The sequence below is a fragment of the Cherax quadricarinatus genome, chromosome 47 (assembly GCF_038502225.1).
Source record: "Cherax quadricarinatus isolate ZL_2023a chromosome 47, ASM3850222v1, whole genome shotgun sequence".
Lineage (NCBI taxonomy): Eukaryota > Metazoa > Arthropoda > Malacostraca > Decapoda > Parastacidae > Cherax > Cherax quadricarinatus.
This window is the reverse complement of record NC_091338.1, coordinates 19,462,741-19,487,239: the sequence shown is the minus strand read 5'-3', so window position 1 is coordinate 19,487,239 and position 24,499 is coordinate 19,462,741. Positions and strand designations below refer to the sequence as shown.

General features: G+C 40.1%; 1 protein-coding gene across 1 annotated transcript in view; it reads left to right on the top strand.

Moving 5' to 3' along the window:
* Nucleotides 1-20,250, top strand: part of LOC128696503 (HIG1 domain family member 1A, mitochondrial) — a 77,732-nt gene extending 57,482 nt beyond the window's left edge. Inside the window, exons 3-4 of the mRNA XM_053787775.2 lie at nucleotides 4,041-4,124; nucleotides 18,685-20,250. Coding sequence (XP_053643750.1) covers nucleotides 4,041-4,124; nucleotides 18,685-18,893 — 293 coding nt within the window. The 3' untranslated portion in view covers nucleotides 18,894-20,250. The remainder of the gene's footprint in view (nucleotides 1-4,040; nucleotides 4,125-18,684) is intronic.
* The last annotated feature ends 4,249 nt before the right edge of the window (nucleotides 20,251-24,499 follow it).

Below are 24,499 nucleotides of genomic sequence, written 5' to 3'. Positions count from 1 at the left end.
GGACCTGTGCTGTTCTTGGTATATGTGAACGACATAACGGAAGGGATAGACTCAGAAGTGTCCTTGTTTGCAGATGATGTGAAGTTAATGAGAAGAATCAAATCGGATGAGGATCAGGCAGGACTACAAAGAGACCTGGACAGGCTACAAGCCTGGTCCAGCAACTGGCTCCTTGAGTTTAACCCTGCCAAATGCAAAGTCATGAAGATTGGGGAAGGGCAAAGAAGACCGCAGACACAATATAGTTTAGATGGTCAAAGACTGCAAACCTCACTCAAGGAAAAAGATCTGGGGGTGAGTATAACACCGAGCATATCTCCTGAGGCGCACATAAATCAGATAACTGCTGCAGCATACGGGCGCCTGGCAAACCTACGGATAGCGTTCCGATACCTCAGTAAGGAGTCGTTCAAGACCCTGTATACCATTTACGTCAGGCCCATACTGGAGTATGCAGCACCAGTTTGGAATCCACACCTAGTCAAGCACGTCAAGAAATTAGAGAAAGTGCAAAGGTTTGCAACAAGACTAGTCCCAGAGCTACGGGGATTGTCCTACGAAGAAAGGTTGAGGGAAATCGGCCTGACGACACTGGAGGCCAGGAGGGTCAGGGGAGACATGATAACGACATATAAAATACTGCGCGGAATAGACAAGGTGGACAAAGACAGGATGTTCCAGAGATGGGACACAGACACAAGAGGTCACAATTGGAAGTTGAAGACTCAGATGAATCGAAGGGATGTTAGGAAGTATTTCTTCAGTCATAGAGTAGTCAAGTCATGGAATAGTCTAGAAAGTGAAGTAGTGGAGGCGGGAACCATACATAGTTTTAAGGCGAGGTATGATAAAGCTCATGTAGCAGGGAGAGAGAGGACCTAGTAGCAATCAGTGAAGAGGCGGGGCCAGGAGCTATGACTCGACCCCTGCAACCACAAATAGGTGAGTACAAATGGAGTTCTAGCGAAATAGCTATGGTTTTAGTCTACTGGAACACTGGAATTGGCTGAAAATAGGGGTCAGTGGGCAAAATCGTCAATGTGTAATTATCGCCGAGATTACTAACTTGCGAGAGTGTCATTTTCATAAGTTTTCCATCAAATTTCTTACTTTTGGTGGCATTACCATCAGGAAAAGATTCTCTATTTCATAACTTTTTTTAGTTAAAGATCAGGGTCTCGACCCTGAAAGTATTAAAACCCTCGCTCAGTTTTCTTAGGGGTGGGTTGTTGCACACTCTTTCGACTGCATTCAGCCCTAATTTGATCAAAACTAGAGTGTGGTGACTAGATATATTCAGTGGCCTCTCCTGTGACTTTCTAAACTTGATCCCATCCATCATCAGGGATTACATTTGTCTAGGCACTTTTTGCTCCTCACCTGTTAAGAGCCTATATTTAGAAATGAATGTTCCATCCTTAAGCAATTGCTGTATTGCTCATTGCCTCTACTATTTTGCCTGATGTCATGACCTTCACAATTTCTCTACATACAAGATAGTAACGAATGGTGGTAGTCCATTATTTGTTCGCCACCCCTGTTTACTCTGTCACTTTTCTCATCTTCACTTGCTCTTGTCCTCTCTCCAGTTGCTCCCCCCCCCTCCCCTTTTATATATTCATCTATCATCTTAACTTTTCACTTCCCCATTGAGAGGTTCGTGTTTGTTCTTTCACACTACCATGCATGAAAGCCCAAATACCTAAAGTTGCTTCTCGCTCTTTTTCTTAATTACTTCCAATCTCATTCTCATGCTGTTGCAGTGTACACTGATGATGCTAAATCCTCTTGACAGTGTCGGGTTTGCAGCAGTGTTTCCAGACAGCATTATGCGAGGTCATTTATTACTCTGCTAGTATTTTAACGGCTGAATTATATGCAGTTCTCTTTGCACTTATCTGTATTGCATCTGTGCCTACTTCAACATTTGTAGTAGTCTCGGACTCCTTTAGCGCTTTGCAAGCTGTTAAAAAATTTGATTCGCCTCTTCCTCTAGTTCTTTGTGTACAAAGAACTAGAAAAATGGTTTTCTGTTGGGTCCTTGGTCATGTTAATGTTCAGGGCAATGAGCAGTCAGACTCGGCTATGCTGCCAACAGTACTTGTTTTGAAGAGTTTCGAGAACTTCTCTACTCTCTCAGCCTGGCCATGGGACAGGCTCGTCTGGTGTTTGCCTGGTCAACCAGGCTGTTGCTGCTGGAGGCCTGCTGCCCCACATATCCATCACAGCCTGGTTAATGTGGCACCTGGTGAAGATACTTGTCCAGTTTCCTCTTGAAGGCTTCTACACTTGTCCCAGCCGTGTTTCTGATATCTTCTGGTAGGATGTTGAATAGTTTGGAACTCCAGATGTTGATAGTGTTCCTTTATTGTCTTCACTGCACCCTTACTCCTCACTGGGTTTATTTTGCACTTCCTCCCAAATCTCTCGTTCCAGTATAGACGTATTCCATTCTCGGACTATTTTGCTGTAATTTCTAACTACTTTTGCAATCGTTGGCAACAGTGTTGGCCCAATATACCTCATAACAAGTTACATTCTGTTAAACCAAGTTTAGGTTTCTGGCCTCCTTCATGTCATCGATGCCAAGGTTCGGAGACTATGCTCTCCTGTCCTCGCATCTGGCACACCCATCTTACTCTTGGGTATCTCATGGAGAGGCACCCTGTTCCACTTTGTGAGACTTGTCTGGTTCCAGTTTCAGTTTGCCATATTCTTTTGAACTGTCCTGTCTATCAATGAACATGCAAAATTTTCCTCTGATGTCATCACCGCTCTAGCACCCTTACTTTATCTTCCCTCCTTACTGATGGCCCCACCTTTGACAGACTCCCTTGTTGACTTTTTGATAGCAACCAACTTGTTGCACACTTTGATAATACTTCCTTTAGCACTCCTCACAACCACTCTTTATTTCTGCCTCTTATCCTCTCTGCCCCTAGCTACTTTCTGCACTGCAGCACTACACCCTAGTGGGTGTAGGAGCACTATATAGAAAACTCAAGAGGGTCACCAAATAGAACGTAATGAACATGTAAAAGACCTAGGAACAATTATGTCAGCGGACCTTTCTTTTAAAGACCATAACAAGACAAAGATCACGACAGCCAGGAAGATGACTGGGTGGGTATTAAGAACTTTCAAAACAAGGGAAACAATGCCGATGGTGACACGCTTCAAATCACTAGTGCTCCGTCACTTAGAATGTTGCTCAGTGCTGGCGGCCCCGTTCAGGGCAGGAGAAATATCGGAGCTTGAACAAATAGAGATCGTTTACGGCTCACATTGAGCCAGTAAAGCACCTAAACTACTGGGAACGCCTGCAAGTCTTGAACATGTACTCATTGGAGCGGAGAAGAGAGAGGTACATGATAATATATACCTGGAAGGTACTCGAGGGCTTGGTCCCAAATCTGCACACTGCCATAACATACTGGAGTGAGAGATATGGGAGGAAGTGTAAAATAAACCCAGTGAAGAGCAGGGGTGCAGTGGGGACAATAAGGGAACACTGTATCAACATCCGGGGTCTCAGACTTTTCAACATCTTACCAGAAGATATCAGAAACACTGCTGGAACAAGTGTTGAAGCCTTAAAGAGGAAACTAGACAAGTATCTTCACCAGGTGCCAGATCAACCAGGCTGTGATGGATATGTGGGGCAGCAGGCCTCCAGCAGCAACAGCCTGGTTGACCAAGCAAGCACTAGACAAGCCTGGCTCATGGCCGGGCTCAGAGAGTAGATATACTCGAAATTCTTCAAAGGTATATCAAAGGCTGAATGTAGAACTCGACTGGTCACAGGTATCTCGTGTAATGGTTATCAGCATAGGCCTCTTGTATAACAGGCATGCTGGCGGCTGTCTTGGTGCTTAACAATATTTTATAATGTGTAAATCTTGCATTGTATACTATGCAAAGTAGTAAAATTTGTATTTGTATTAAAAATAAATGTACCTTTTGAACATCTGCCTCAGTGTTCTAGCAGAATAATTTTTGTAATGAAATGCTGTTTATTAATAAAATATTTGTCGTTGCAGGAGGAAGCAACATGTCTCACCACGGAGAAACCCACTCCGAGCGCTTAGCCCGGAAAGCTCGTGATGCTCCCTTCATGGTAGCTGGTAACTATCTCTTATTGATGTTTGTTCAGTCATTTTTGTTCTGAACATTTAAATAAGGATGTAACATACAGGGGTCTGTCTATACAAGTTAGAGATTCTTTAACCCTTTCAGGGTCGGTGTTGTACTAGTACAGCTTGCACACCAGGGTTGGTGCCGTACTAGTACATGTAAATTTTAGCGCCTTCAGATCTAGCAAGAAAAAGCTGGTAGGCCTACATATGAAAGAATGGGTCTGCGTGGTCAGTGCACAGTATAAAAAAAAAAATCCTGCAGCACACAGTGCATAATGAGAAAAAAGAAACTGACCTTATTTTTGGTTTAAAACAGCGACTTTGCAGTGTATTTTTGTATGGTATTTATGGTTTTATTCTCGTTTTCTTGGTCTCTATCTTTATAGAATGGAAGACATATTGCAGAAATTGAGATGATTTTGATTGGTTTCGCAGTGAAAAGTATCTTGAAATTGAGCTCAAAGTAGCAGAAATGTTCAATTTTTGCAAATATTCAAAAGCAAACAAACAATGCCACACATCAAATACACGTCAGCTGGCGAGTCAAATATTCTTTCTGCATAACAGTAAATCTTTTGTTTTTTGTAAGACTAAAAGTTCAAAGTGGAAAGCAAAATAAATGTAAGAAGGGCCTGGAGACGTGACTAATTGACTGAGAAAATGTTATTTTAGTGCCAGGAATGTGTCTTGTTTATTCTGGACCCTATTTTAAAATTGGCATCTTTTGAAGTTTGTGTGAAATTGGCAAAATTGCCAATTTCTGACCACTTTATTGGATAGTTGAAATCAGTAATTGGCCGGTTTCTTGTAATCATTCGATAGAACAAGTGAAGTTCTAATGAAATAGCTATGATTTTTGTCGACTGGTACATTGGAATTGGCCGAAAATAGGGCTCAAAGTGAGCGAAATCGCCGATGTGTAAACATCGTAGAGACCGCTAACTTTGCAAGAGCATAATTCCGTAAGTTTTCCATCAAATTTCATACTTTTGGTGTCATTATGATGGGGAAAAGATTCTCTATCATTTCATAAGAAAAAAAATAAAAATGATTTTTTTGGAAAAATTTTCAACCCTGAGACCAAGTTTAGGAGAGGGCCTCTCGACCCTGAAAGGGGTTAAGAGTGATATTTCTGATGAAGCAAGACTTGATTAAAAAAGTATAGTGAACCCTCAGTTAACGATATTAATCCATTCCAGAGAGCTTGTCCTTAACCGATTTTATCGTTATCCGATTTAATTTTCCCCTTAAGAAATAATGGAAATCCAATCATTAGGCATGACAGAATAGTACTTTAATATGACGCTATTATCAACTAACTCTACGGCTTATTTATCTATCACAATTCATCTAATATGACATAATAAACAATATTAATAACATAGAAACATGATATATACTCTAGAATGAATAAAATGTCATAATGTATGCGAGGATAAATTGTGGAAGTGTTGTTGGGTTTATAATGGCCACTGATAGAAGCTGTACATATTATTGGTGGAGGAGGCTTCTGCCACCACCACTATCCACAAACTGTCAGCATAGTTGCTGATCCTCTACATGTGTTGTATAGCTTATCTGTGTATCATAGTACCATCTATGTGTTTTACATACACGACCCTTTTGCTGGGGCCTAGTGACTGTTTGTATGACATCACTGGATGCGGCATGAGTGCGTGGGATGTGCTACCTCGCTCTCAGTCCACGCATAGGTCTACCAGGCAACACACGGCAGGTTGGGCTCCCCTTTCTCACATTCTGCAATACAGTGGACCCCCGCATACCGTTGGCATCACATAACGTTAAATCCGCATACCGATACATTTTATCGCTAAGATTTTGCCTCGCATACTGCTAAAAAACCCGCTCAACGCTATTTGTCCGAGATGCGTCTAATGTGTGGCCTGAGCCAGCATCACATGTTCCGCTGGTGGCATTGTTTACCAGCCAGCCTCCGCGGTAACATCCAAGCATACAATCGGAACATTTCGTATTATTACAGTGTTTTTGGTGATTTTATCTGCAAAATAAGTGACAGTGGCCCCAAGAAAGCTTCTAGTGCCAACCCTGTGGTAAAAAAGGTGAGAAATATTATCGAAATACTGGGGTACCATGGTCAACTGCTGCTGATGCTGCTGTACTACCGTCAGCTGCTGCTGCTGCTGTAGCACTGCTGCTGCTGTAGCACTGTCAGCTGCTGCTGCTGTAGTACCATCTGCTGCTGTTGTAGCACCGTCTGCTGCTGCTGTAATACCATCTGCTGCTGCTGTAGCACCGTCTGCTGCTGCTGTTGCACTGTCAGCTGCTGCTGCTGCTGCTGCTGTAGCACTGTCAGCTGCTGCTGTTGCACCGTTGTTGGTGTGGCGTATTGAGAATACAAAGAAACAATTAACCCCAGAGGGTTAGCCACCCAGGATAACCCAAAAAAGTCAGTGTCATCGAAGACTGTCTAACTTATTTCCATTGTCTAACTTATTTCCATCTTGTCTCCCAGGATGCAACCCACACCAATCGACTAACACCCAGGTGAACAGGGAAAAATGCCTGGAACTAGTGCTCATATTGGTGAATTTAAAGCCAGCAAAGGTTGGTTTGAGAGATTTAAGAATCGTAGTGGCATACACAGTGTGATAAGGCATGTTCTGGAAGAAAATGCCAAACAGGACCTACAGTACTCAGGAGGAAAAGGCACTCCCAGGACAGTGTCTCATCAGTCATTGCTGCATCTTCAATAAAGGTAAGTGTCATTTAATCTTCATTTAGTAGAGTCGTACATGCACAATATACAGTGGACCCCTGCATAACGATTACCTCCCAATGTGACCAATTATGTAAGTGTATTTATGTAAGTGCGTTTGTACGTGTATGTTTGGGGGTCTGAAATGGACTAATCTACTTCACAATATTTCTTATGGGAACAAATTCGGTCAGTACTGGCACCTGAACATACTTCTGGAGTGAAAAAATATCGTTAACCGGGGATCCACTGTATATTGTGCAAGTACTACTCTACTATTGTGCATGTATCCTTCTCTTTGTGTGTAGGAAAATGCATATTTCATGTGGTAAAAATTTTTTTTTTCATACTTTTGGGTGTCTTGCACGGATTAATTTGACTTCCATTATTTCTTATGGGGAAAATTCATTCGCATAACGATAATTTCGCATAACAATGAGCTCTCAGGAACGGATTAATATTGTTATGCGGGGGTCCACTGTATATTGTTACTGTCCAACAAGTGTGTATATCTTCAACCCTCGTTATCTCCTTTCGAACCCCATGACAAAACGATATACGTACGTAATTTATAAATAAGAAATATTTAATTTTAATTTATAAATAAGAAATATTTGCACTTATTTTGGAGGAGATGTTAGTTTAATTACGTAGTTAGTTTGGAGTTTAGGAGGCATGCAGGGAGTGTAAGGGACATGCAGGGAGTGTAGGGGACATGCAGGGAGTGTAGGAGACATGCAGGGAGTGTAGGGGACATGCAGGGAGTGTAGGGGACATGCAGGGAGTGTAGGGGACATGCAGGGAGTGTAGGGGACATGCAGGGAGTGTAGGGGACATGCAGGGAGTGTAGGGGACATGCAGGGAGTGTAGGGGACATGCAGGGAGTGTAGGGGACATGCAGGGAGTGTAGGGGACATGCAGGGAGTGTAGGGGACATGCAGGGAGTGTAGGGGACATGCAGGGAGTGTAGGGGACATGCAGGGAGTGTAGGGGACATGCAGGGAGTGTAGGGGACATGCAGGGAGTGTAGGGGACATGCAGGGAGTGTAGGGGACATGCAGGGAGTGTAGGGGACATGCAGGGAGTGTAGGGGACATGCAGGGAGTGTAGGGGACATGCAGGGAGTGTAGGGGACATGCAGGGAGTGTAGCAGGCATGTAGTAGATGAGAGGAAGGAGAGTTTATTATGCTTCAGTATGATGCTAATATCATCTCTATGGCTTATTTATCTATCACAATTCATCTAATATGACATAAACAATATTAATAACAAGTATATATACTCTAGAATGAATAAAATGTCATAATGTATGTGAGTATAAATGGTGGAAGTGTTGTTGAATTTATAATGGCCACTGAGAGAAGCCATACATATTAGTGGTGGAGGAGGCTTCTGCCACCACCACTATAAATGTAAATATTTATAAATAAATATTTACATTTTAATTTATAAATAAGCAAGTTTATTCAGGTATACACAAATAGTTACGTAAATAGATTATCATGCATAGCAGCATATGTGTAAAGTATCTAGGATAACCCAAAAAAGTCAGTGACTTCTTTCCATTGAGGTCCTTTTATACTTACACTTATATTTACTTTTATACTTACACTTTTATATTTACACTTACCTTGGAGGAGATGTTAGTTCAATTAGTTCGATGGAGGAGATGCTGGCAGAGGTTTAGGGTAGTGGAAGATGTGTAGCAGTCCGGCGTATGTTCATTGGCCCGATACACGTCCAGCAACACTGGAGAGTTACTTTCGTGTTGTTTTTTCTATTGCTTACTCGTAACTTACTTGCTACACTGTTAATTCTACACTTTATCGCTGGCTGGCACTATAGCCTTTATCGATACCTGCTGCTTTAGTATCGTACATATCGTAGAATCACTGAATCGTTGCAGAAGGCACATTCTCCCCTCTCTCTCTTCCTCCTCCACTTTGGTACTGTACTTTGCTATGATTTTTTCTTGAATTTTATTGTTTCTTTCCTTTATCACAGGGCTGACACTAGAAACTTTCTTTGGGCCCATGGTGGCTTATTTAGCAGTTACAAGCACTAAAAACTGGAATAATAGAAAATATATCGCATGTATGCATGGAATTGTCCTCCCTGGCTTGTAAACAATGGCACACTGGTTTTACATGGTCTCAGGCAGCACGGACACGTTCAGGACGAATGTCCTTAACTGAGTTTTTCATAGTTAACTGAGCCAATATTTTGACACAAAAACGCCTCGATATCCGATTTTATCACTATCCGATATCATCGTTAACCCTTTCAGGGTCCGTCCCGTAGATCTACGGCTTTACGTTCAGGGTCCAAACCGTAGATCTACGCCATGAGCTCAGCTCACTCTGATAAACTGTGAGTGGTACATTTGGGCCTAGATATGAGAGAATACATCTATGTGGTATGTGTGCACCACATAAAACAGATCCTGCAGCACACTGTGTATAATGAGAGAAAAAAAATGAAATCATGATTTTTCGATTAAAACAGCAACTTTGCAGTGTTTTTTCGTATGTTTTTTATAGTTGTATTTGCGATTTCTTGGTCTCATTTGATAGAATGGAAGACATATTACAGAAATAGAGATGATTTTGATTGGTTTTAGCATTGGAAATGGCTTGAAACTGAGCTCAAAGTAGCGGAAATGTTAAATTTTTGCCGATATTCAAGAGTAAACAAACGACCTCACACGTCTAATACACGTCAGCTGGTGGGTCTAATATACATTCACAAATATGGTGATGATATTTATACAATTATTACAGTATTGCATAACAGTAAATCTTCTATTTTTTGGTGTGAATAAAAATTCATTATGTGAATAAAAAATCAAAATGGAATTTATTTGTAAAGCCTCAAAACATAACTAATGAACAGAGGAAATGTTAGTTTAGTGCCAGGAATGCCTACATTGTTCATTCTGGACCCTATTTTGAAATTGGAATATTTTGAACTTCGTGTTAAATTGGCCAAATTAACAATTTCCGATCACTTTATTTTGTAGTTGAAACAGTTGACTTGGCGATTTCTTGTGCTCAATCGATAAAATAGAAGTAATACTAGTGAAATAGCTAAGAATTTGGTTGATTGGAATAATGTAATTGGCCTAAAATGGGAGTCAAAGTCGGCAAAATCGCCGATTCGTAAATATCGCTGACACATCAAAATTCGCGAGAGCATAATTTCGTCAATTTTCCACCAATTTTCGTACTTTTTGTTTTATTACCTTCACAAAAAGATTCTCTACGATTTCATAAGAAAAAATAGTTTTTTTTTTTTTAAATTCTTGGACACTGGTGCGTGACTCCAGATTTGGGCCTTGGACCCTGAAAGGGTTAATGGAGGGTCCTCTGTAGATTTGAATGTTGTTGTTTTCTGTGCATTGCTTCTTGAAACAGATAAAAAATTTAAACAGGAAACTAGACTACTACCTACAGAAAGTGCCAGACCAGCCAGGTTGTGATGGTTTTGTTGGCTTGCAGGCAGCAATGGCCTGGTTGATCAGGAGGTCAAGGGAAATCTGGTTAAGCCAAGCTGAATGTAGAACTCTCTGAATTGGTCACAGGTATGTCTTGTAATGCATAGGCCTATTGTATGATAGAAGAAAGATTTCTTGGGGGTCTTCCTGATCTTAGCATTGGTCAAATAGTGTTGAATATTGAGTCGAGCCCACCATTCTCATATTGGTATGGTAGTATATAATTATGAATCCATCGCAAGTTATTTACAGGCTGGGGAATAAGGTAGTGCACATATAATACAGTGGAACCCCGAGTTTCAGCCTTAATCCATTCCAGAAGCTAGGCCTAAACTCAAAATGGCTGAAAGGCGAAGCAATATTTCCCGTAAGAAATAACGTACTATATACAATTAATCCGTTCCAGACCCACAAAAATATTCACAAAAAAAAAAATACATTTTTTAAAAAATGACTATAGTTTTACATACAACATAGACAAATATATATATATTATACAATACATAAATTAAAATTTAAATAAACATTTAAAAAAACATTTACTTACCTTTATTGAAGAAACTTGCTGGCATCTGGAAGATAGGGAGGAGGAGGAGGAGAGAGAGAGAGAGATGACTTACTGTTTGGAAGGGGAATCCCCTTCCATAAAGACTTTAGGTACTGCAAGGAACTTGCAATCCCATTCATTGATAACTGGGACCTATTCTTTGACAAACGTGATATGTATGCAAGGGATGGGGTTCATCTCTCTGGGAATGGAGTGGTTGCATTAGCCAATTCAGTTGAGAGGGCAATTGATGACTTGTCTAGGAATTTAAACTGATAGATTATAGAGGTATGGGTGTTTGTGGGAAACAATCAGGCTGCAGCATTAGGGTTAAAAACAGCAGTTATTACCGGGATACCTCAGGGATATGTTTAAAAGACAATATTCAAAATAAAGTTGCTAGTAATGGCAAATCAATTAATCAACAAACAATGAGGGATAGTAGAGGGCAACGAGTGATTAGCTCCCTTAAAGTTTACTATACAAATAGTAGGAGTCTAAGAAATAAGATAGATGAACTAAGATTACTTGCAAGTGTAGGTAATATAGATATTATTGGTATAACAGAGACCTGGTTCAACCTGAAAGATAGAGAAATGCCTTCTGAATGCAACATACAGGGTTATAAACTATTCCACACTGACAGGGTCAACAGGAAGGGTGGTGGTGTGGCCATGTATGTCAGAGAAAATTCAAATTGTTGTCTTAGACATGATATAAGATTAGAAACATCGAACACAGAATCTGTTTGGCTACAGTTTCTCGAGGGACATGACAAATTAATTTTGGGTGTGATTTATAGGCCCCCCAAAACTTTATAGGGAGGGCAGTAAGCTGTTATGGGACGAAATTCATAAGGCATCTAGATATGAAAATGTTGTTATAATGGGAGATTTTAACTTTAGACAAATTGATTGGAACAATATGACAGGAAATCTTGAGTCTAGTGACTTTCTTGATACGGTTCAGGATTGCTTTTTAGAACAGGTTGTGACAGAACCAACTAGAGGAAACAATCTGCTTGACTTGGTTCTTGTCAACAAAGATTCACTAATTAATAATCTTGAGGTTAATGATGAGCTTGGGGAAAGTGATCACAAATCACTTAGTTTTAATATATCATGGAATTACCCAGATAACTGCAATCAAATCTCTGTCCCAGATTTTCACTTGGCCGACTTCATGGGACTGAAAAATTACCTGGGTGGGCTAAATTGGAATGTCCTGACTATGGGTCAGGTAGGTGATCTTGGTTGCCAATATGACGTTTTTCAGAGCATAGTTCTAGCTGCCCAGACAACTTTTGTTCCGAGTAGGGAAATTAGATCTAACAAAAATGATCCCAAATGGATGAACAATAGATTAAAACATCTCATTGGTCAAAAGAGAGGCATATATAGGCGTATGAAAAGAGGGGATGGGCAGTTAAGAAATCAATATATTCAATTAAAGAGAGAAATTAAGAAAGGAATAAGAAAAGCAAAAATGGATTATGAGGCTAAGGTTGCAAGGGATTCAAAGATTAACCCTGAAGGATTCTTTCAGGTATACAGAAGTAAGATTAGGGACAAGATTGGCCCACTTAAGAGTAACTCTGGTCAGATCACTGACAGTGATAAGGATATGTGTGAAATTCTAAATACCTACTTCCTCTCAGTTTTCACTCAGGAAAATACTAGCGATATTCCTGAAATAATAGATTACGTAGAACAGGATGATGTACGATTGCGGTAACTAGTGACATGGTCCTCAGACAAATAGAGAAACTAAAACCTAACAAATCCCCAGGCCCTGATGAACTGTTTGCAAGGGTGTTAAAAGAATGTAAAGAGGAACTTAGCATACCTTTGGCTAATCTTTTTAGCATATCACTACAAACTGGCATAGTGCCTGATAAGTGGAAAATGGCAAATGTAATACGTACCTATTTACAAGGCAGGTGACAGGTCCTTGGCTTCGAACTATAGACCAATAAGCCTTACCTCCATAGTGGGAAAATTATGGAATCAATAATTGCCGAAGCAATTCGTAGCCATCTTGACAGGCACAGATTGATTAATGAATCTCAACACGGTTTTACAAAGGGGCATTCCTGTCTTACGAATTTACTAACTTTTTTCACTAAGGTGTTTGAGGAGGTAGATCATGGTAATGAATATGATAGTGTATATGGACTTCAGTAAGGCTTTCGATAGAGTTCCACACCAGAGGCTATTGAGGAAAGGCACACGGAATAGGAGAAACTTTTTCCTGGGTAGAGGCATGGCTGACAAATAGACAGCAGAGAGTTTGCATAAATGGGGAGAAATCAGAATGGGGGCATGTCACAAGCGATGTTCCTCAGGGGTCAGTGTTGGGCCCGTTGTTCACAATTTACATAAACGACATAGATGAGGGAATAAATAGCGACATAGGGATGATTTGAATAGACTGATGCAATGGTCGGAGAAGTGGCATATGCAGTTTAATATTGACAAATGCAAAGTTCTGAATGTTGGACAGGTAAATAACCATGCCACACATAAACTAAATAATGTAGATCTTAATACTACTGATTGCGAAAAGGATTTAGGAGTTCTGGTTAGCAGTAATTTAAAACCAAGACAATAGTGCATTAGTGTTCGCAATAAAGCTAACAGAATTCTTGGCTTCATATCTAGAAGTATAAATAATAGAAGTCCTCAGGTTGTTCAACTCTATATATCCTTGGTTAGGCCTCATTTAGACTGTTGCTCAGTTCTGGTCACCATATTACAGAATGGATATAAATGGTCTGGAAAACGTACAGAGGAGGATGACAAAGATGATCCCATGTATCAGAAATCTTCCCTATGAGGATAGACTGAGGGCCCTGAATCTGCACTCTCTCGAAAGGCGTAGAATTAGGGGGGATATGATCGAGGTGTATAAATGGAAAACAGGAATAAATAAAGGGGATGTAAATAGCGTGCTGAAAATTTCCAGCCAAGACAGGACTCGCAGCAATGGTTTCAAGTTGGAAAAATTCAGATTCAGAAAGGATATAGGAAAGCACTGGTTTGGTGATAGTTGTGGATGAGTGGAACGAACTCCTGAGTACAGTTATTCAGGCTAAAATGTTGTGTAGTTTTAAAAATAGGTTAGATAAATACATGAGTGGGTGTGGGTGGATGTGAGTTGGACCTGACTAGATTGTGCTGCTGGGTCTGGTGCAGTGCTCCACCCTTGAGTGGAGATGATCAGACTGGGTGGGTCATTGGGCTAATCCGGGGGGGGGGGCATGGACCTGCTCCGCATGGGTCAGTAGGCCTGTTGCAGTCTTCCTTCTTTCTTATGTTCTTATCTGGGGTTACTTCCCTTCTTTGTCTTTTAAGGCCACTAGGACCAGCTTGAGTCACTGGACCCCTGTCGCACAAAATAACTGTGAAGAGTGCTCTGTTTCTGGCATCTCTGAGATTTCCCTGAAGTGGGATGAGGTTTTGTCACTGAACATTTTCCAGATATGACTTGTTTCAGCTTGGTCAGGGTGATACTTTTCAACAAAAGTTTGCAACTCATTCCACTTTGCACACACGTCCTTAACTACTGAAGAAAGCGCCTCTTTCACTCTCTTCCTCTGAAGCAAGTTCCTCGGCTGTGGTCTGATGCTGTTCCAGTTGAAGCTCTTGCAGTTCAACAGTGGTTAGCTTTTCCCTGTGGTCCTCCACCAACTCTTCCACATCCTTGCCACTCATCTCCAACCCCTTGTACTTGCCCAGTGCCACAATACCTTCCACAACATGCAGAGTCGGTATGGTCAGGGTGAGCTTCAAGCCCTTCAAAATCCCTGTGGACGACACATTGTGGCCACAATTGTCTCCAAGCAGAGTTCAAAGTCCTGGAAGTCACTCCTGCCCAAGCCTTACCTATAAGGCTTATGCAATGGAGGATACTGAAGTGCTTCCTCCAGAACTCTCTTAGGGTCAGCTGAGTGTCTGAGGTCACTTCAAAGCACCTTTCAAACACTGCTTTGGTGTAGAGTTTTTTGAAGTTAGAAATGATCTGCTGGTCCATGGGCTAGAGGAGAGGAGAGGAGTGGTGTTAGGAGGCAAGAATTTCACTGTGATGAAACTGAAGTCCCTAGACAATAGGTCTTCCAAATTTGGAGAATGAGCAGGAGCATTGTCCATTACCAGGAGGCACTTGAGCGGCAAATTATTTTCAAGGAGGTATTTTTTTCACACTGGCGGCAAACACTTCATGGGCCCACTCTTTGAAAATTTGCCTCGTGACCCATGCCTTATTTGCTTTCCACAAGACAATTTATTCTTGATGACATTGTTTTTCTTGAACACGCTGGGATTTTTCTGAGTGATACACCAGTAAAGGCTTCACTTTAAAATCCCCACTAGCATTAGCACAGAACAAATGAGTTTGCCTGTCTTTCATAGGCAGTGCCATTTCCTCCTGAGTATTGTAGGTCCTCTTTGGCATTTTCTTCCAAAACAGGCCTGTTTCGTTACAATTGAACACTTGGGGTTTGAATTTTTCAGTCTCTCACACCCCTTAACCCTTTCAGGGTCCGTCCCGTAGATCTACGGCTTTACGTTCAGGGTCCGAACCGTAGATCTACGTCATGAGCTCAGCTCACTCTGATAAACTGTGAGTGGTACATTTGGGCCTAGATATGAGAGAATACATCTATGTGGTATGTGTGCACCACATAAAAAATCCTGCAGCACACTGTGTATAATGAGAGAAAAACTGTAACCAAGATTTTTTATTAAAATGGCAACTTTGCAGTGTTCTTTCATATGTTTTTTATAGTTGTATTTGCAATTTCTTGGTCTCATTTGATAGAATGGAAGACATATTACAGAAATAGAGATGATTTTGATTAGTTTTAGCACTGGAAATGGCTTGAAACTGAGCTCAAAGTAGCGGAAATGTTAAATTTTTGCCGATGTTCAAGAGTAAACAAACGACCTCACACGTCTAATACATGCCAGCTGGTGGGTCTAATATACATTCACAAATGTGGTGATGATATTTATACAATTATTACAATATTGCATAACAGTAAATCTTCTATTTTTTGGTGTGAATAAAAATTCATTGTGAATAAAAAATCAAATTGGGATTTATTTGTAAAGCCTCAAAACGTAACTAATGAACAGAGGAAATGTTAGTTTAGTGCCAGGAATACCTACATTGTTTATTCTGGATGCTATTTTGAAATTGGAATATTTTGAACTTTGTGTTAAATTACCAATTTCCGATCACTTTATTTTGTAGTTGAAACAGTTGACTTGGCGATTTCTTGTGCTCAATCGATAGAATAGAAGTAATACTAGTGAAATAGCTAAGAATTTGGTAGACTGGTATGATGTAATTGGCCTAAAATGGGAGTCAAAGTTGGCAAAATCGCCGATTCGTAAATATCGCTGACACATCAAAATTCGCGAGAGCATAATTTCGTCAATTTTCCATCAAATTTCATACTTTTTGTTTTATTACCTTCACAAAAAGATTCTCTACCATTTCATAAGAAAAAATAACAAATTTTTTTTTGGAAAATTCTTGAACACTGGGACACCACTTCAGATTTTGGCCTTGGACCCTGAAGGGGTTAAATTCACTCATAAAGTTTTCAGTCGCACGTTTGTCTGAACTTGCTGCCTCGCCATGCCTTACCACATTGTGTATGCCATTACGCTTCTTAAATCTGTCAAACCAGCCTCTGCTGGCCTTAAATTCACTATCTTCAGCACTGGTTCCAGGCATTTTTTTTATAAGATCGGCATGAAACTGCCTTGCCTTCTCACAAATCATCGACTCTGAAACGCTATCACCCGCTATCTGTTTATTGTTGATTCACACCACCAACACCTTCTCAACCTCTTTGACTGTTTGTGATCTATTTTTGGATAACATGAAAACACCTTTCGCAACATTAGCTTCCTTGAGTTCTCTTCGCCAGGATAGAAGTGATAGTCGATTTGTTTTTGCCGTACATCCTGGCAAGCTCCCCCACACGGACGCCACTCTCGTATTTTTCTACTATCTCCTCCTTCGCTGGTATGGTGTTCCTCACTTTCATTACCATAGGGCCCATGGTGGCTTATTTCACGGTCACAATTAATGGATGGCTGGCTGCCTGGCTGGCTGGATGGCTGCCTGGCAGGCAGGATGAGAGCGCAGAGTAATATTCACTCAAGGATAAACAATGCTAGACTGGCTCACGACGGCTTTTGTCTGAAGCAACTTAAAGTGGATACTCTGAGGGCACTATTTATTCTTAAGATAATCTCTCACCTTACCTGGGGGCAGATCGACAGACCATTCTCTTCCTGTATGCAGCCTTGTTGAACCAGGCTGCCATTTGTACTCCTTGGCCAGCTCTCACTGCTGTGCTTCCTAAATTTTGTCCCTCACCAAGGGGTTAGTCTTTGCACAGGTGCATTTTGTACCTACCATTTTGAAGGCCTCTGAGACTGGCGAGTTTCCCTTGGATCTCTTAAATCTTGCTCATAGCCACCTGTTTATAAGTGTTCCTACTCCCTCCCTGTGTGTAGCTAGTGATGTGCAGGTGACTGTGGAACACATTTTAACTGTTTGCCCATGGCTTAGGCTTTTTTTGCTTTATTGTGGGTTTTTGTAATTTCTGGGGTTCCTGAAGGGATCTTTGAACTTTTAGGAAGGTTGTTTAACATTAATAATTTAATGGGATTTTTAACTGATACTGTTTTTTTTTTTAACTTGATGTAGTAATATGTTTTATTCTTGTTAGATTTTTATTTGTTAATTTTATCTTTATCTTGTGAATTTTATGTATTTTTCCCACGAGTGCTAAGCTATTTGCATGTTCAGTGTTAAAATTTCAAAACTATATTCCAGATACCCAATACCCTCATCATAGCATAGAGGAAGTAATGAGCATATGTAGTCTTCAGTTAGATAAAATGCAGGAGTGTGAATGGACAAGGGAAAGGATTATAATCAAGAAGGGGAGCACTAAACCTTCAGGGGTCATGCAGTGCTTGGGGGAATGGGAGGTAATCAGGTTCAGTCTAAGGAATGGGAGGGCAGGTCCTAATCCTTGATAAGAATTCCTTGCTGGCATCAAGGAACCTACCTTGAGGGAGTAGGGGAGAAGTAGGCAGCCCAACTACTGCCTGCCACTACAGATCACATTTCTCCCACATTAAACTAGTGAGGAAGTGATGAGCATGTGTAAAGAGTATTGTCAAATGTGATGTGGGAGTGTGTAGGAATGTGGTTGAAAGTTTTCACTCACTTACAAGGTGCAGTGAAGGTGGCTAGTGGTAGGCCTGGTATTTTATTTCATAGATACATGTATTATGAAATCTTGTTGGCCATTATTACCAGTATCTTGAACTGTTGTATACTTAGTTATATACTCTTGTAAGACAAGATACTGGGCCCTAAATGACAGTTCATCTCCAAATTTGATTTGCAAAAAGTAATTTTTACTTGTTTTAATGGTTTGGTTGAAAGGGAAAATTACAGCACTTCCATTTTGATGTTCATTGCAGGATATCAAATTTCCAGCTTGACCAGCATTGGGATAATGGCATTGTTGTCTGTGTTACTACTAGTTTGAGTTAACCACAGCTGATCTGCTGCAGTTGTGATACTCCCTCATTTTGAATTTATATCTACCCTCATCTTTTTTAATAACTGTTAATATTTCCCCATTCTCCTTCCCACCCTTCCTTTTTTACCCCCATGCAGTGCTGCATGACACACATGGGTTGAGCATTTATTTAAAATAATTTTTGTTTATCTTAGGACTTGCCGGACTGACTGGGTTAGTAGCTTATGGCATCTATGGCTTCAAGAACAGGCAACTAAAAACATCACTCTACCTTATTCACCTACGCGTGGGTGCTCAAGGCTTCGTTGTGGCATGTCTTACTGCAGGTGTAGGTTATAACCTATACACCAAATTTTTAGCTCCAAAATTATTCCCAGAGAGTGTTGAAGATACCAAAGAATAGAAACTTAGTTTTTTTTTTAATGAAGTGAAACTGTTCATAAAGGACTTCTTTACTATTAAAACAATACATCTTTCAATAATTTTTTTACAGTAGGGAGATGCATATATTTAGTGTAAATCTCTTGTATGAAGATTGCCTATGTGTTAGTTATAAGTTACTATCATGAGGTAGTTAAATTGAGTGTTTATTTTGCTTGATAATATAATTCATACATCATTGAACCTTCATTATCAGCATTCAAACTTAAGGTAATTATTTACTGCAGATAATAAGTAGAAACATTATTTTTATCTGTATTGATAAATGGGTTATAAACTTGGAACACTGTTACTCTAATTTTTGGTGTGTATGAGTTGTAATTTATATTTTCCACTTGGAAAAACTTAAACCTGATTTTCTGAGTGGTGATATTTCTTCCATATATGTTGCAGTCATTTTAGACATGGAAGAATATAGAAGTCACAGGGTAAACACTCGCACGGTATTACCAGCATGTAATTTTTGTAGTTTAAAAAAAAATACTTGGTCTGTAGATGCTTCCAAAAGAAATTAATATAATGTTTTTATATTTTAAGTAAAAGAAGGCAATAATACAAAGACACTACAGTATTTTATTGAGAAAGGGAATTGGTTGTCTTGCAAATTTGAATCTGGTTGAAAATACTCTATACAAAATATTGTTAATGTGTTGATGTACTGTTACATATTTTTAATCTATGGTTTTGACAGGTCCTTACAGGTTTAGCACTTATAATGATGTATAGTTGAATAGCTTTATCCCTCTTCACTACCAGTGATGGTAGTGAAGACAACAACCAAACAAGAGCTAATAAGGGTTACTCTGTGGTTCAAACTATGGGTACTTGTGAAAGTACTATAGCTATCTATCTTTTTCATTATTTAAAATTTGAAGTGGTATATATAATTTTAGTTACAGTTAGTATTAAAGTATAATTTTGAAAGTTATTGTCAAAACTCTTTAGCATTCAAAAAAAGTGATATTATTTAGCTGCTTTTTATAATTCTGTTCAGATTTTGTATGTAGTAAAGACTGAATATTCCTTCATGCTTGAAAAAAAATGGGAAGATTCCATATTTTGTGTTGAATGACTGTAGTTTGCTAAATGTTAATCTTTAGGCTTTAACAATTAGTCCTGACTTGACAATTTGAATAGATTATATCAGTTAATATAAATTGTTTGGTTGTCAGTCTTGTTTGAATTTAGTTTTGTTCCTATTTCAGTTTGGCTGTGAATGAGTCGGTTGAAGTTGGTGTGTGATTTAAATTCACCATAAATAATAATGTATATTTAAAATATAAAATATTTTTTGTAGTTAATAAAAGCCAATGATAAGAGTAAGTATTTTTACTTAATTTTCCTGCCGTGTGGCTTCTTCAGTACGATATTTGTCACACAAAAAGTTGTAACCTGCTGATACAAGTACAGCAATACCTTGCATAGTGTGGTTAATGGGTGCCAGAAGATACCATACTGATCAAGGTACAGTGGAACTCCGATTTTCGTATGGTCTGCATATTGTACAATTCGGATTTAGAATACTGTTTTGGGCAAAATTTTGGTCTGGATTTCGTACCTCAGTCTGGAAATCACACGTGTCCGCCTGCCTAGGAACGCTGTCAGTCTGGCTTTGTCACTGGTTGAGTGAGCATTCATTCGAAACATTTCACAATTTTTGTGCTTGTTTATTGATTGTGACTGCGAAATAAGCCATCCTGGGCCCAAAGAAAGTTCCTAGTGCCCGCCCTTTCGTAAAGGTGAGAAACACGATAGAATTCTTCAGTGATTCTATGACATGTACAGTACAAAAGCAGCAGGAGTCAATAAAGGCTATAGCACCAGCCAGCGATAAAGTGTAGCATTATGAGTGTAGCAAGTAAGTTAAGCGATTAAGAGAAAAAGGACGACACGAAACTAACTCCACTGACAACATACGCCGCACTGCTCTATCTTCCATCACCCTAAACCTCCGCTGCTGCCACATGTGGACTTTTCTAACCCCACTCCAACATTATATCTTCCCCTGCTTTTAACATTGCTGTCATGATCCCATAAATTCCAGCTGCTTTCACTCTATTTTTCATTCTACCTCGTGCACCTTCCCCCACGCTCACATCCGGCTCTTCTTCACTCTTAAAAGATGTTATACTTCCCTGGCCAATGCATGAAATTACTGCCTCCTTTTCTTCATCAACATTTAACAGTTCCTCAAAATATTCCTGCCATCTTCCCAGTACAGTGGTACCTCGAGTTTCGAACACCTCCCAACTCGAGCAATTATGTAAGTGTATTTTTGTAAGTGCTTTTGTAAGTGTATTTTTGGGGGTCTGAAATGGACTAATCTAATTAACATTACTCCTTATGGGAACAAAATCATTCAGTAACAGCATGCAAACAGCCGTCTGGAACGAATTATGGCCGAAACTCGAGGTACCACTGTACCTCTAACTCCCAGTGGTGGGCACAGTTCTGCTAATCTATTAACTGCTAATTAGTGGAACTAATTTTTTTGTTTAGCAGATTAGCATTTCTGCTAACTTTGGAAACCGTTAGCTGACCAATTAGCTCCCGCTAAATAGTTCTTCTAGCTTTGAGCCCCCGCCCTAAAAAAAAGTTCAGTAGTCGTAAAGCAATGCCTTTGCAACGGCGCACGTGTTTGTTCCTGTCTGTTGTGGGTGTTTCTCCAACAGTCAGGCACACTATTGGCTGTGTGTGTAAACATGACTTGTCAATGCAGCAGCATTGTTATAGTCCTCCATACCCCTCCCCCTCAATCAGACAATACCATCTTAGGAGATATATCTCCTATTTTGAAAGTTCTCATTATGCAAGCTGTCATTATTCTGCTGTTTGCTATGTGTTTTATTGTGATCTCTGACTTTTTTTTTTTTTTTTTTTTTATCTCTCTCAACAAGTCGGCCGTCTCCCACCGAGGCAGGGTGACCCAAAGATAAAGAAAATCCCAAAGAAGAAAAAACTATCACCATTCAACACTTTCACCTCACACATAATCACTGTTTTTGCAGAGGTGCCCAGAATACAACAGTTTAGAAGTATATACGTATAAAAACACACAACATATCTCTCCAAACTGCCAGTATCCCAAACCCCTCCTTTAGAGTGCAGGCACTGTACTTCCCATTTCCAGGACTCGAGTCCGGTTATATAAAATAACTGGTTTCCCTGAATCCCTTCACTAAATATTACCCTGCTCACACTCCAACAGATCATCAGGTCCCAAATTATTTTTCCTAATTTTGTACAGTAGAACCTCGGTTTTCATCATTAATTTGTTCCAGAAAGTCTGACGAAAACCGAATTCGACAAAAACTGAAGCAATATTTCAAATAATGTAAATCCAATTAATCCGTTCCAGACACTCAAAAGTATTAACAAAAATATATTTTATAGAGAATAACTATAGTTTTACATACAAAAAACAATGAGAAATAAATATAAACGACTAATGGAATGGATAAATGAGCATTTAACATCACTTGTACCTTTATTGAAGACTTGTTGGCATATGGAAGATGGCAAGGAGGGGAGAGGGAGGAGAGGTTATCTCTACCACCATCACTACCACCCTCTACCACCATCACTACCACCCTTTACCAATGAGAAACAAAGCCAGACATGTTAGGTACGGCAGACCATTGTCAACTTGACGAAAACCAAGGTGATGAATGAAAACTGAGACAAAATTTTGAAAAGTCATCGAAAACCGAATTCGACAAAAACCAGGGCAAACGAAAACAGAGCTTCCACTGTACAGTGGACCCCCGGTTCGCGATATTAATCCGTTCCTGAGAGCTCATCGTAAACCAAAATTATCGGAAAGCGAATCAATTTTCCCCATAAGAAATAATGGAAATCAAATTAATCCGTGCAAGACACCCAAAAGTATGAAAAAAAACTTTTACCATGTGAAATATTTAGTTTAATGCAATAGAATAATTACAATAACAATAACAATAGAATAATTGACACTTACCTTTAATGAAGATCTGGTAATGATTGATGGGATGGGAGGAGGGGAGAGTGTTGAACCTATTGTTTAGAAGGGGAATCCCCCTCCATTAGGACTTGAGGTAGCAAGTCCTTTTCTGGGGTTACTTCCCTTCTTTTAATGCCACTAGGACCAGCTTGAGTCACTGGACTTCTGTCGCACGACACATCTGTCCATAGAGGCCTGTACCTCTCGCTCCTTTATGACTTTCCTGAAGTGGTTCACAACATTATCAGTGTAATAGTCACCAGCACGGCTTGCAATAGCTGTGTTAGGGTGATTTTCATCCATAAAGGTTTGCAGTTCAACCCACTGTGCACACATTTCCTTAATTTTTGAAGTAGACACAATGGATTAGACAACTGGCATAGGCTTCTCAGGGTTAGCCCCAAACCCTTCAAAATCTTTCTTAATTTCCATACTAATTCTCACCCTTTTTACCACAGGGTTGGCACTAGAAGCCTTCTTGGGGCCCATGGTGACTTGTTTTGCAGAAACAAGTACCAAAAACAGTGATAATATGGATAATATGGAATGTACTGAATGTATCCTTAGATGCACGCACACTGGCTGGCTTGTAAACACTGGCACACACACGGCAGTTCAGGCCACATGTGGACATGTCTCGTACGAATCGTATCGCATACTGGGTTTTGTAACTGGAACCCGAGGCAAATTTTTTGCGATATAATGCATCGGATACCGGATTTATCAGATACCGATAGCATCGCGAACCGGGGGTCCACTGTACTTGTTTGTTATATTCTAAGTTTATTCAGGTATACACAAATACAGTGGTCCCTCAATAATCGTCCGGCCTGAAAGTTGTCCATTTCGGAAATAGTCCTGTTTTTTCGTCTAAATATTGGCTCGCAAATGGTCCGGTAACTCGCTAATAGTCCTTTGTCCCGGACGCGTACTCACGCTCTGAGCCGCCTCGGCCTTTCCTTCCCAGCCAGTGTGCCATTGTTTACCAGTGAGCGACGGTCCCCCTCACGTGCTCCAGCGAAATATTTCATAATATTCCATTTATTTTAGTGCTTGCAAGCTATTTAAGTGCTAAATAAGCTACCATGGCTCCAAAGAAAGCTCCTAGTGCCAAGCCTTTGGTAAAGAAGGCGAGAAATACAATTGAATTTAAGAAAAACGTCATTGAACAATATGATAGTGGCGTACGTGTGGGCAAACTGGCCAGGATGTATAACAAATCCCATACAACCATATCTTCCATCATAGCCAAGAAAAAGGAAATAAAGGATGCTGTTGTTGCAAAGGGGGTAAATATGCTGACAAAAATGAGATCACCAGTACTCGAAGATGTTGAGAAGTTATTATTGGTGTGGATAAATGAGAAACAATTAGCAGGAGATAGTCTTATGACGTCGCTTATTTGTGAAAACGCTAGGCAGTTGCATGACGATTTGGTAAAGAAATTGCCTGCAACTAGTGGTCATGTGAGTGAATTTAAGGCCAGCAAAGGCTGGTTTGAGAGATTTAAGAAGCGTACTGGCATACACAGTGTGGTAAGGCATGGTGAGGCTGCCAGTTCGGACCACAAGGCGGCTGAAAAATATGTG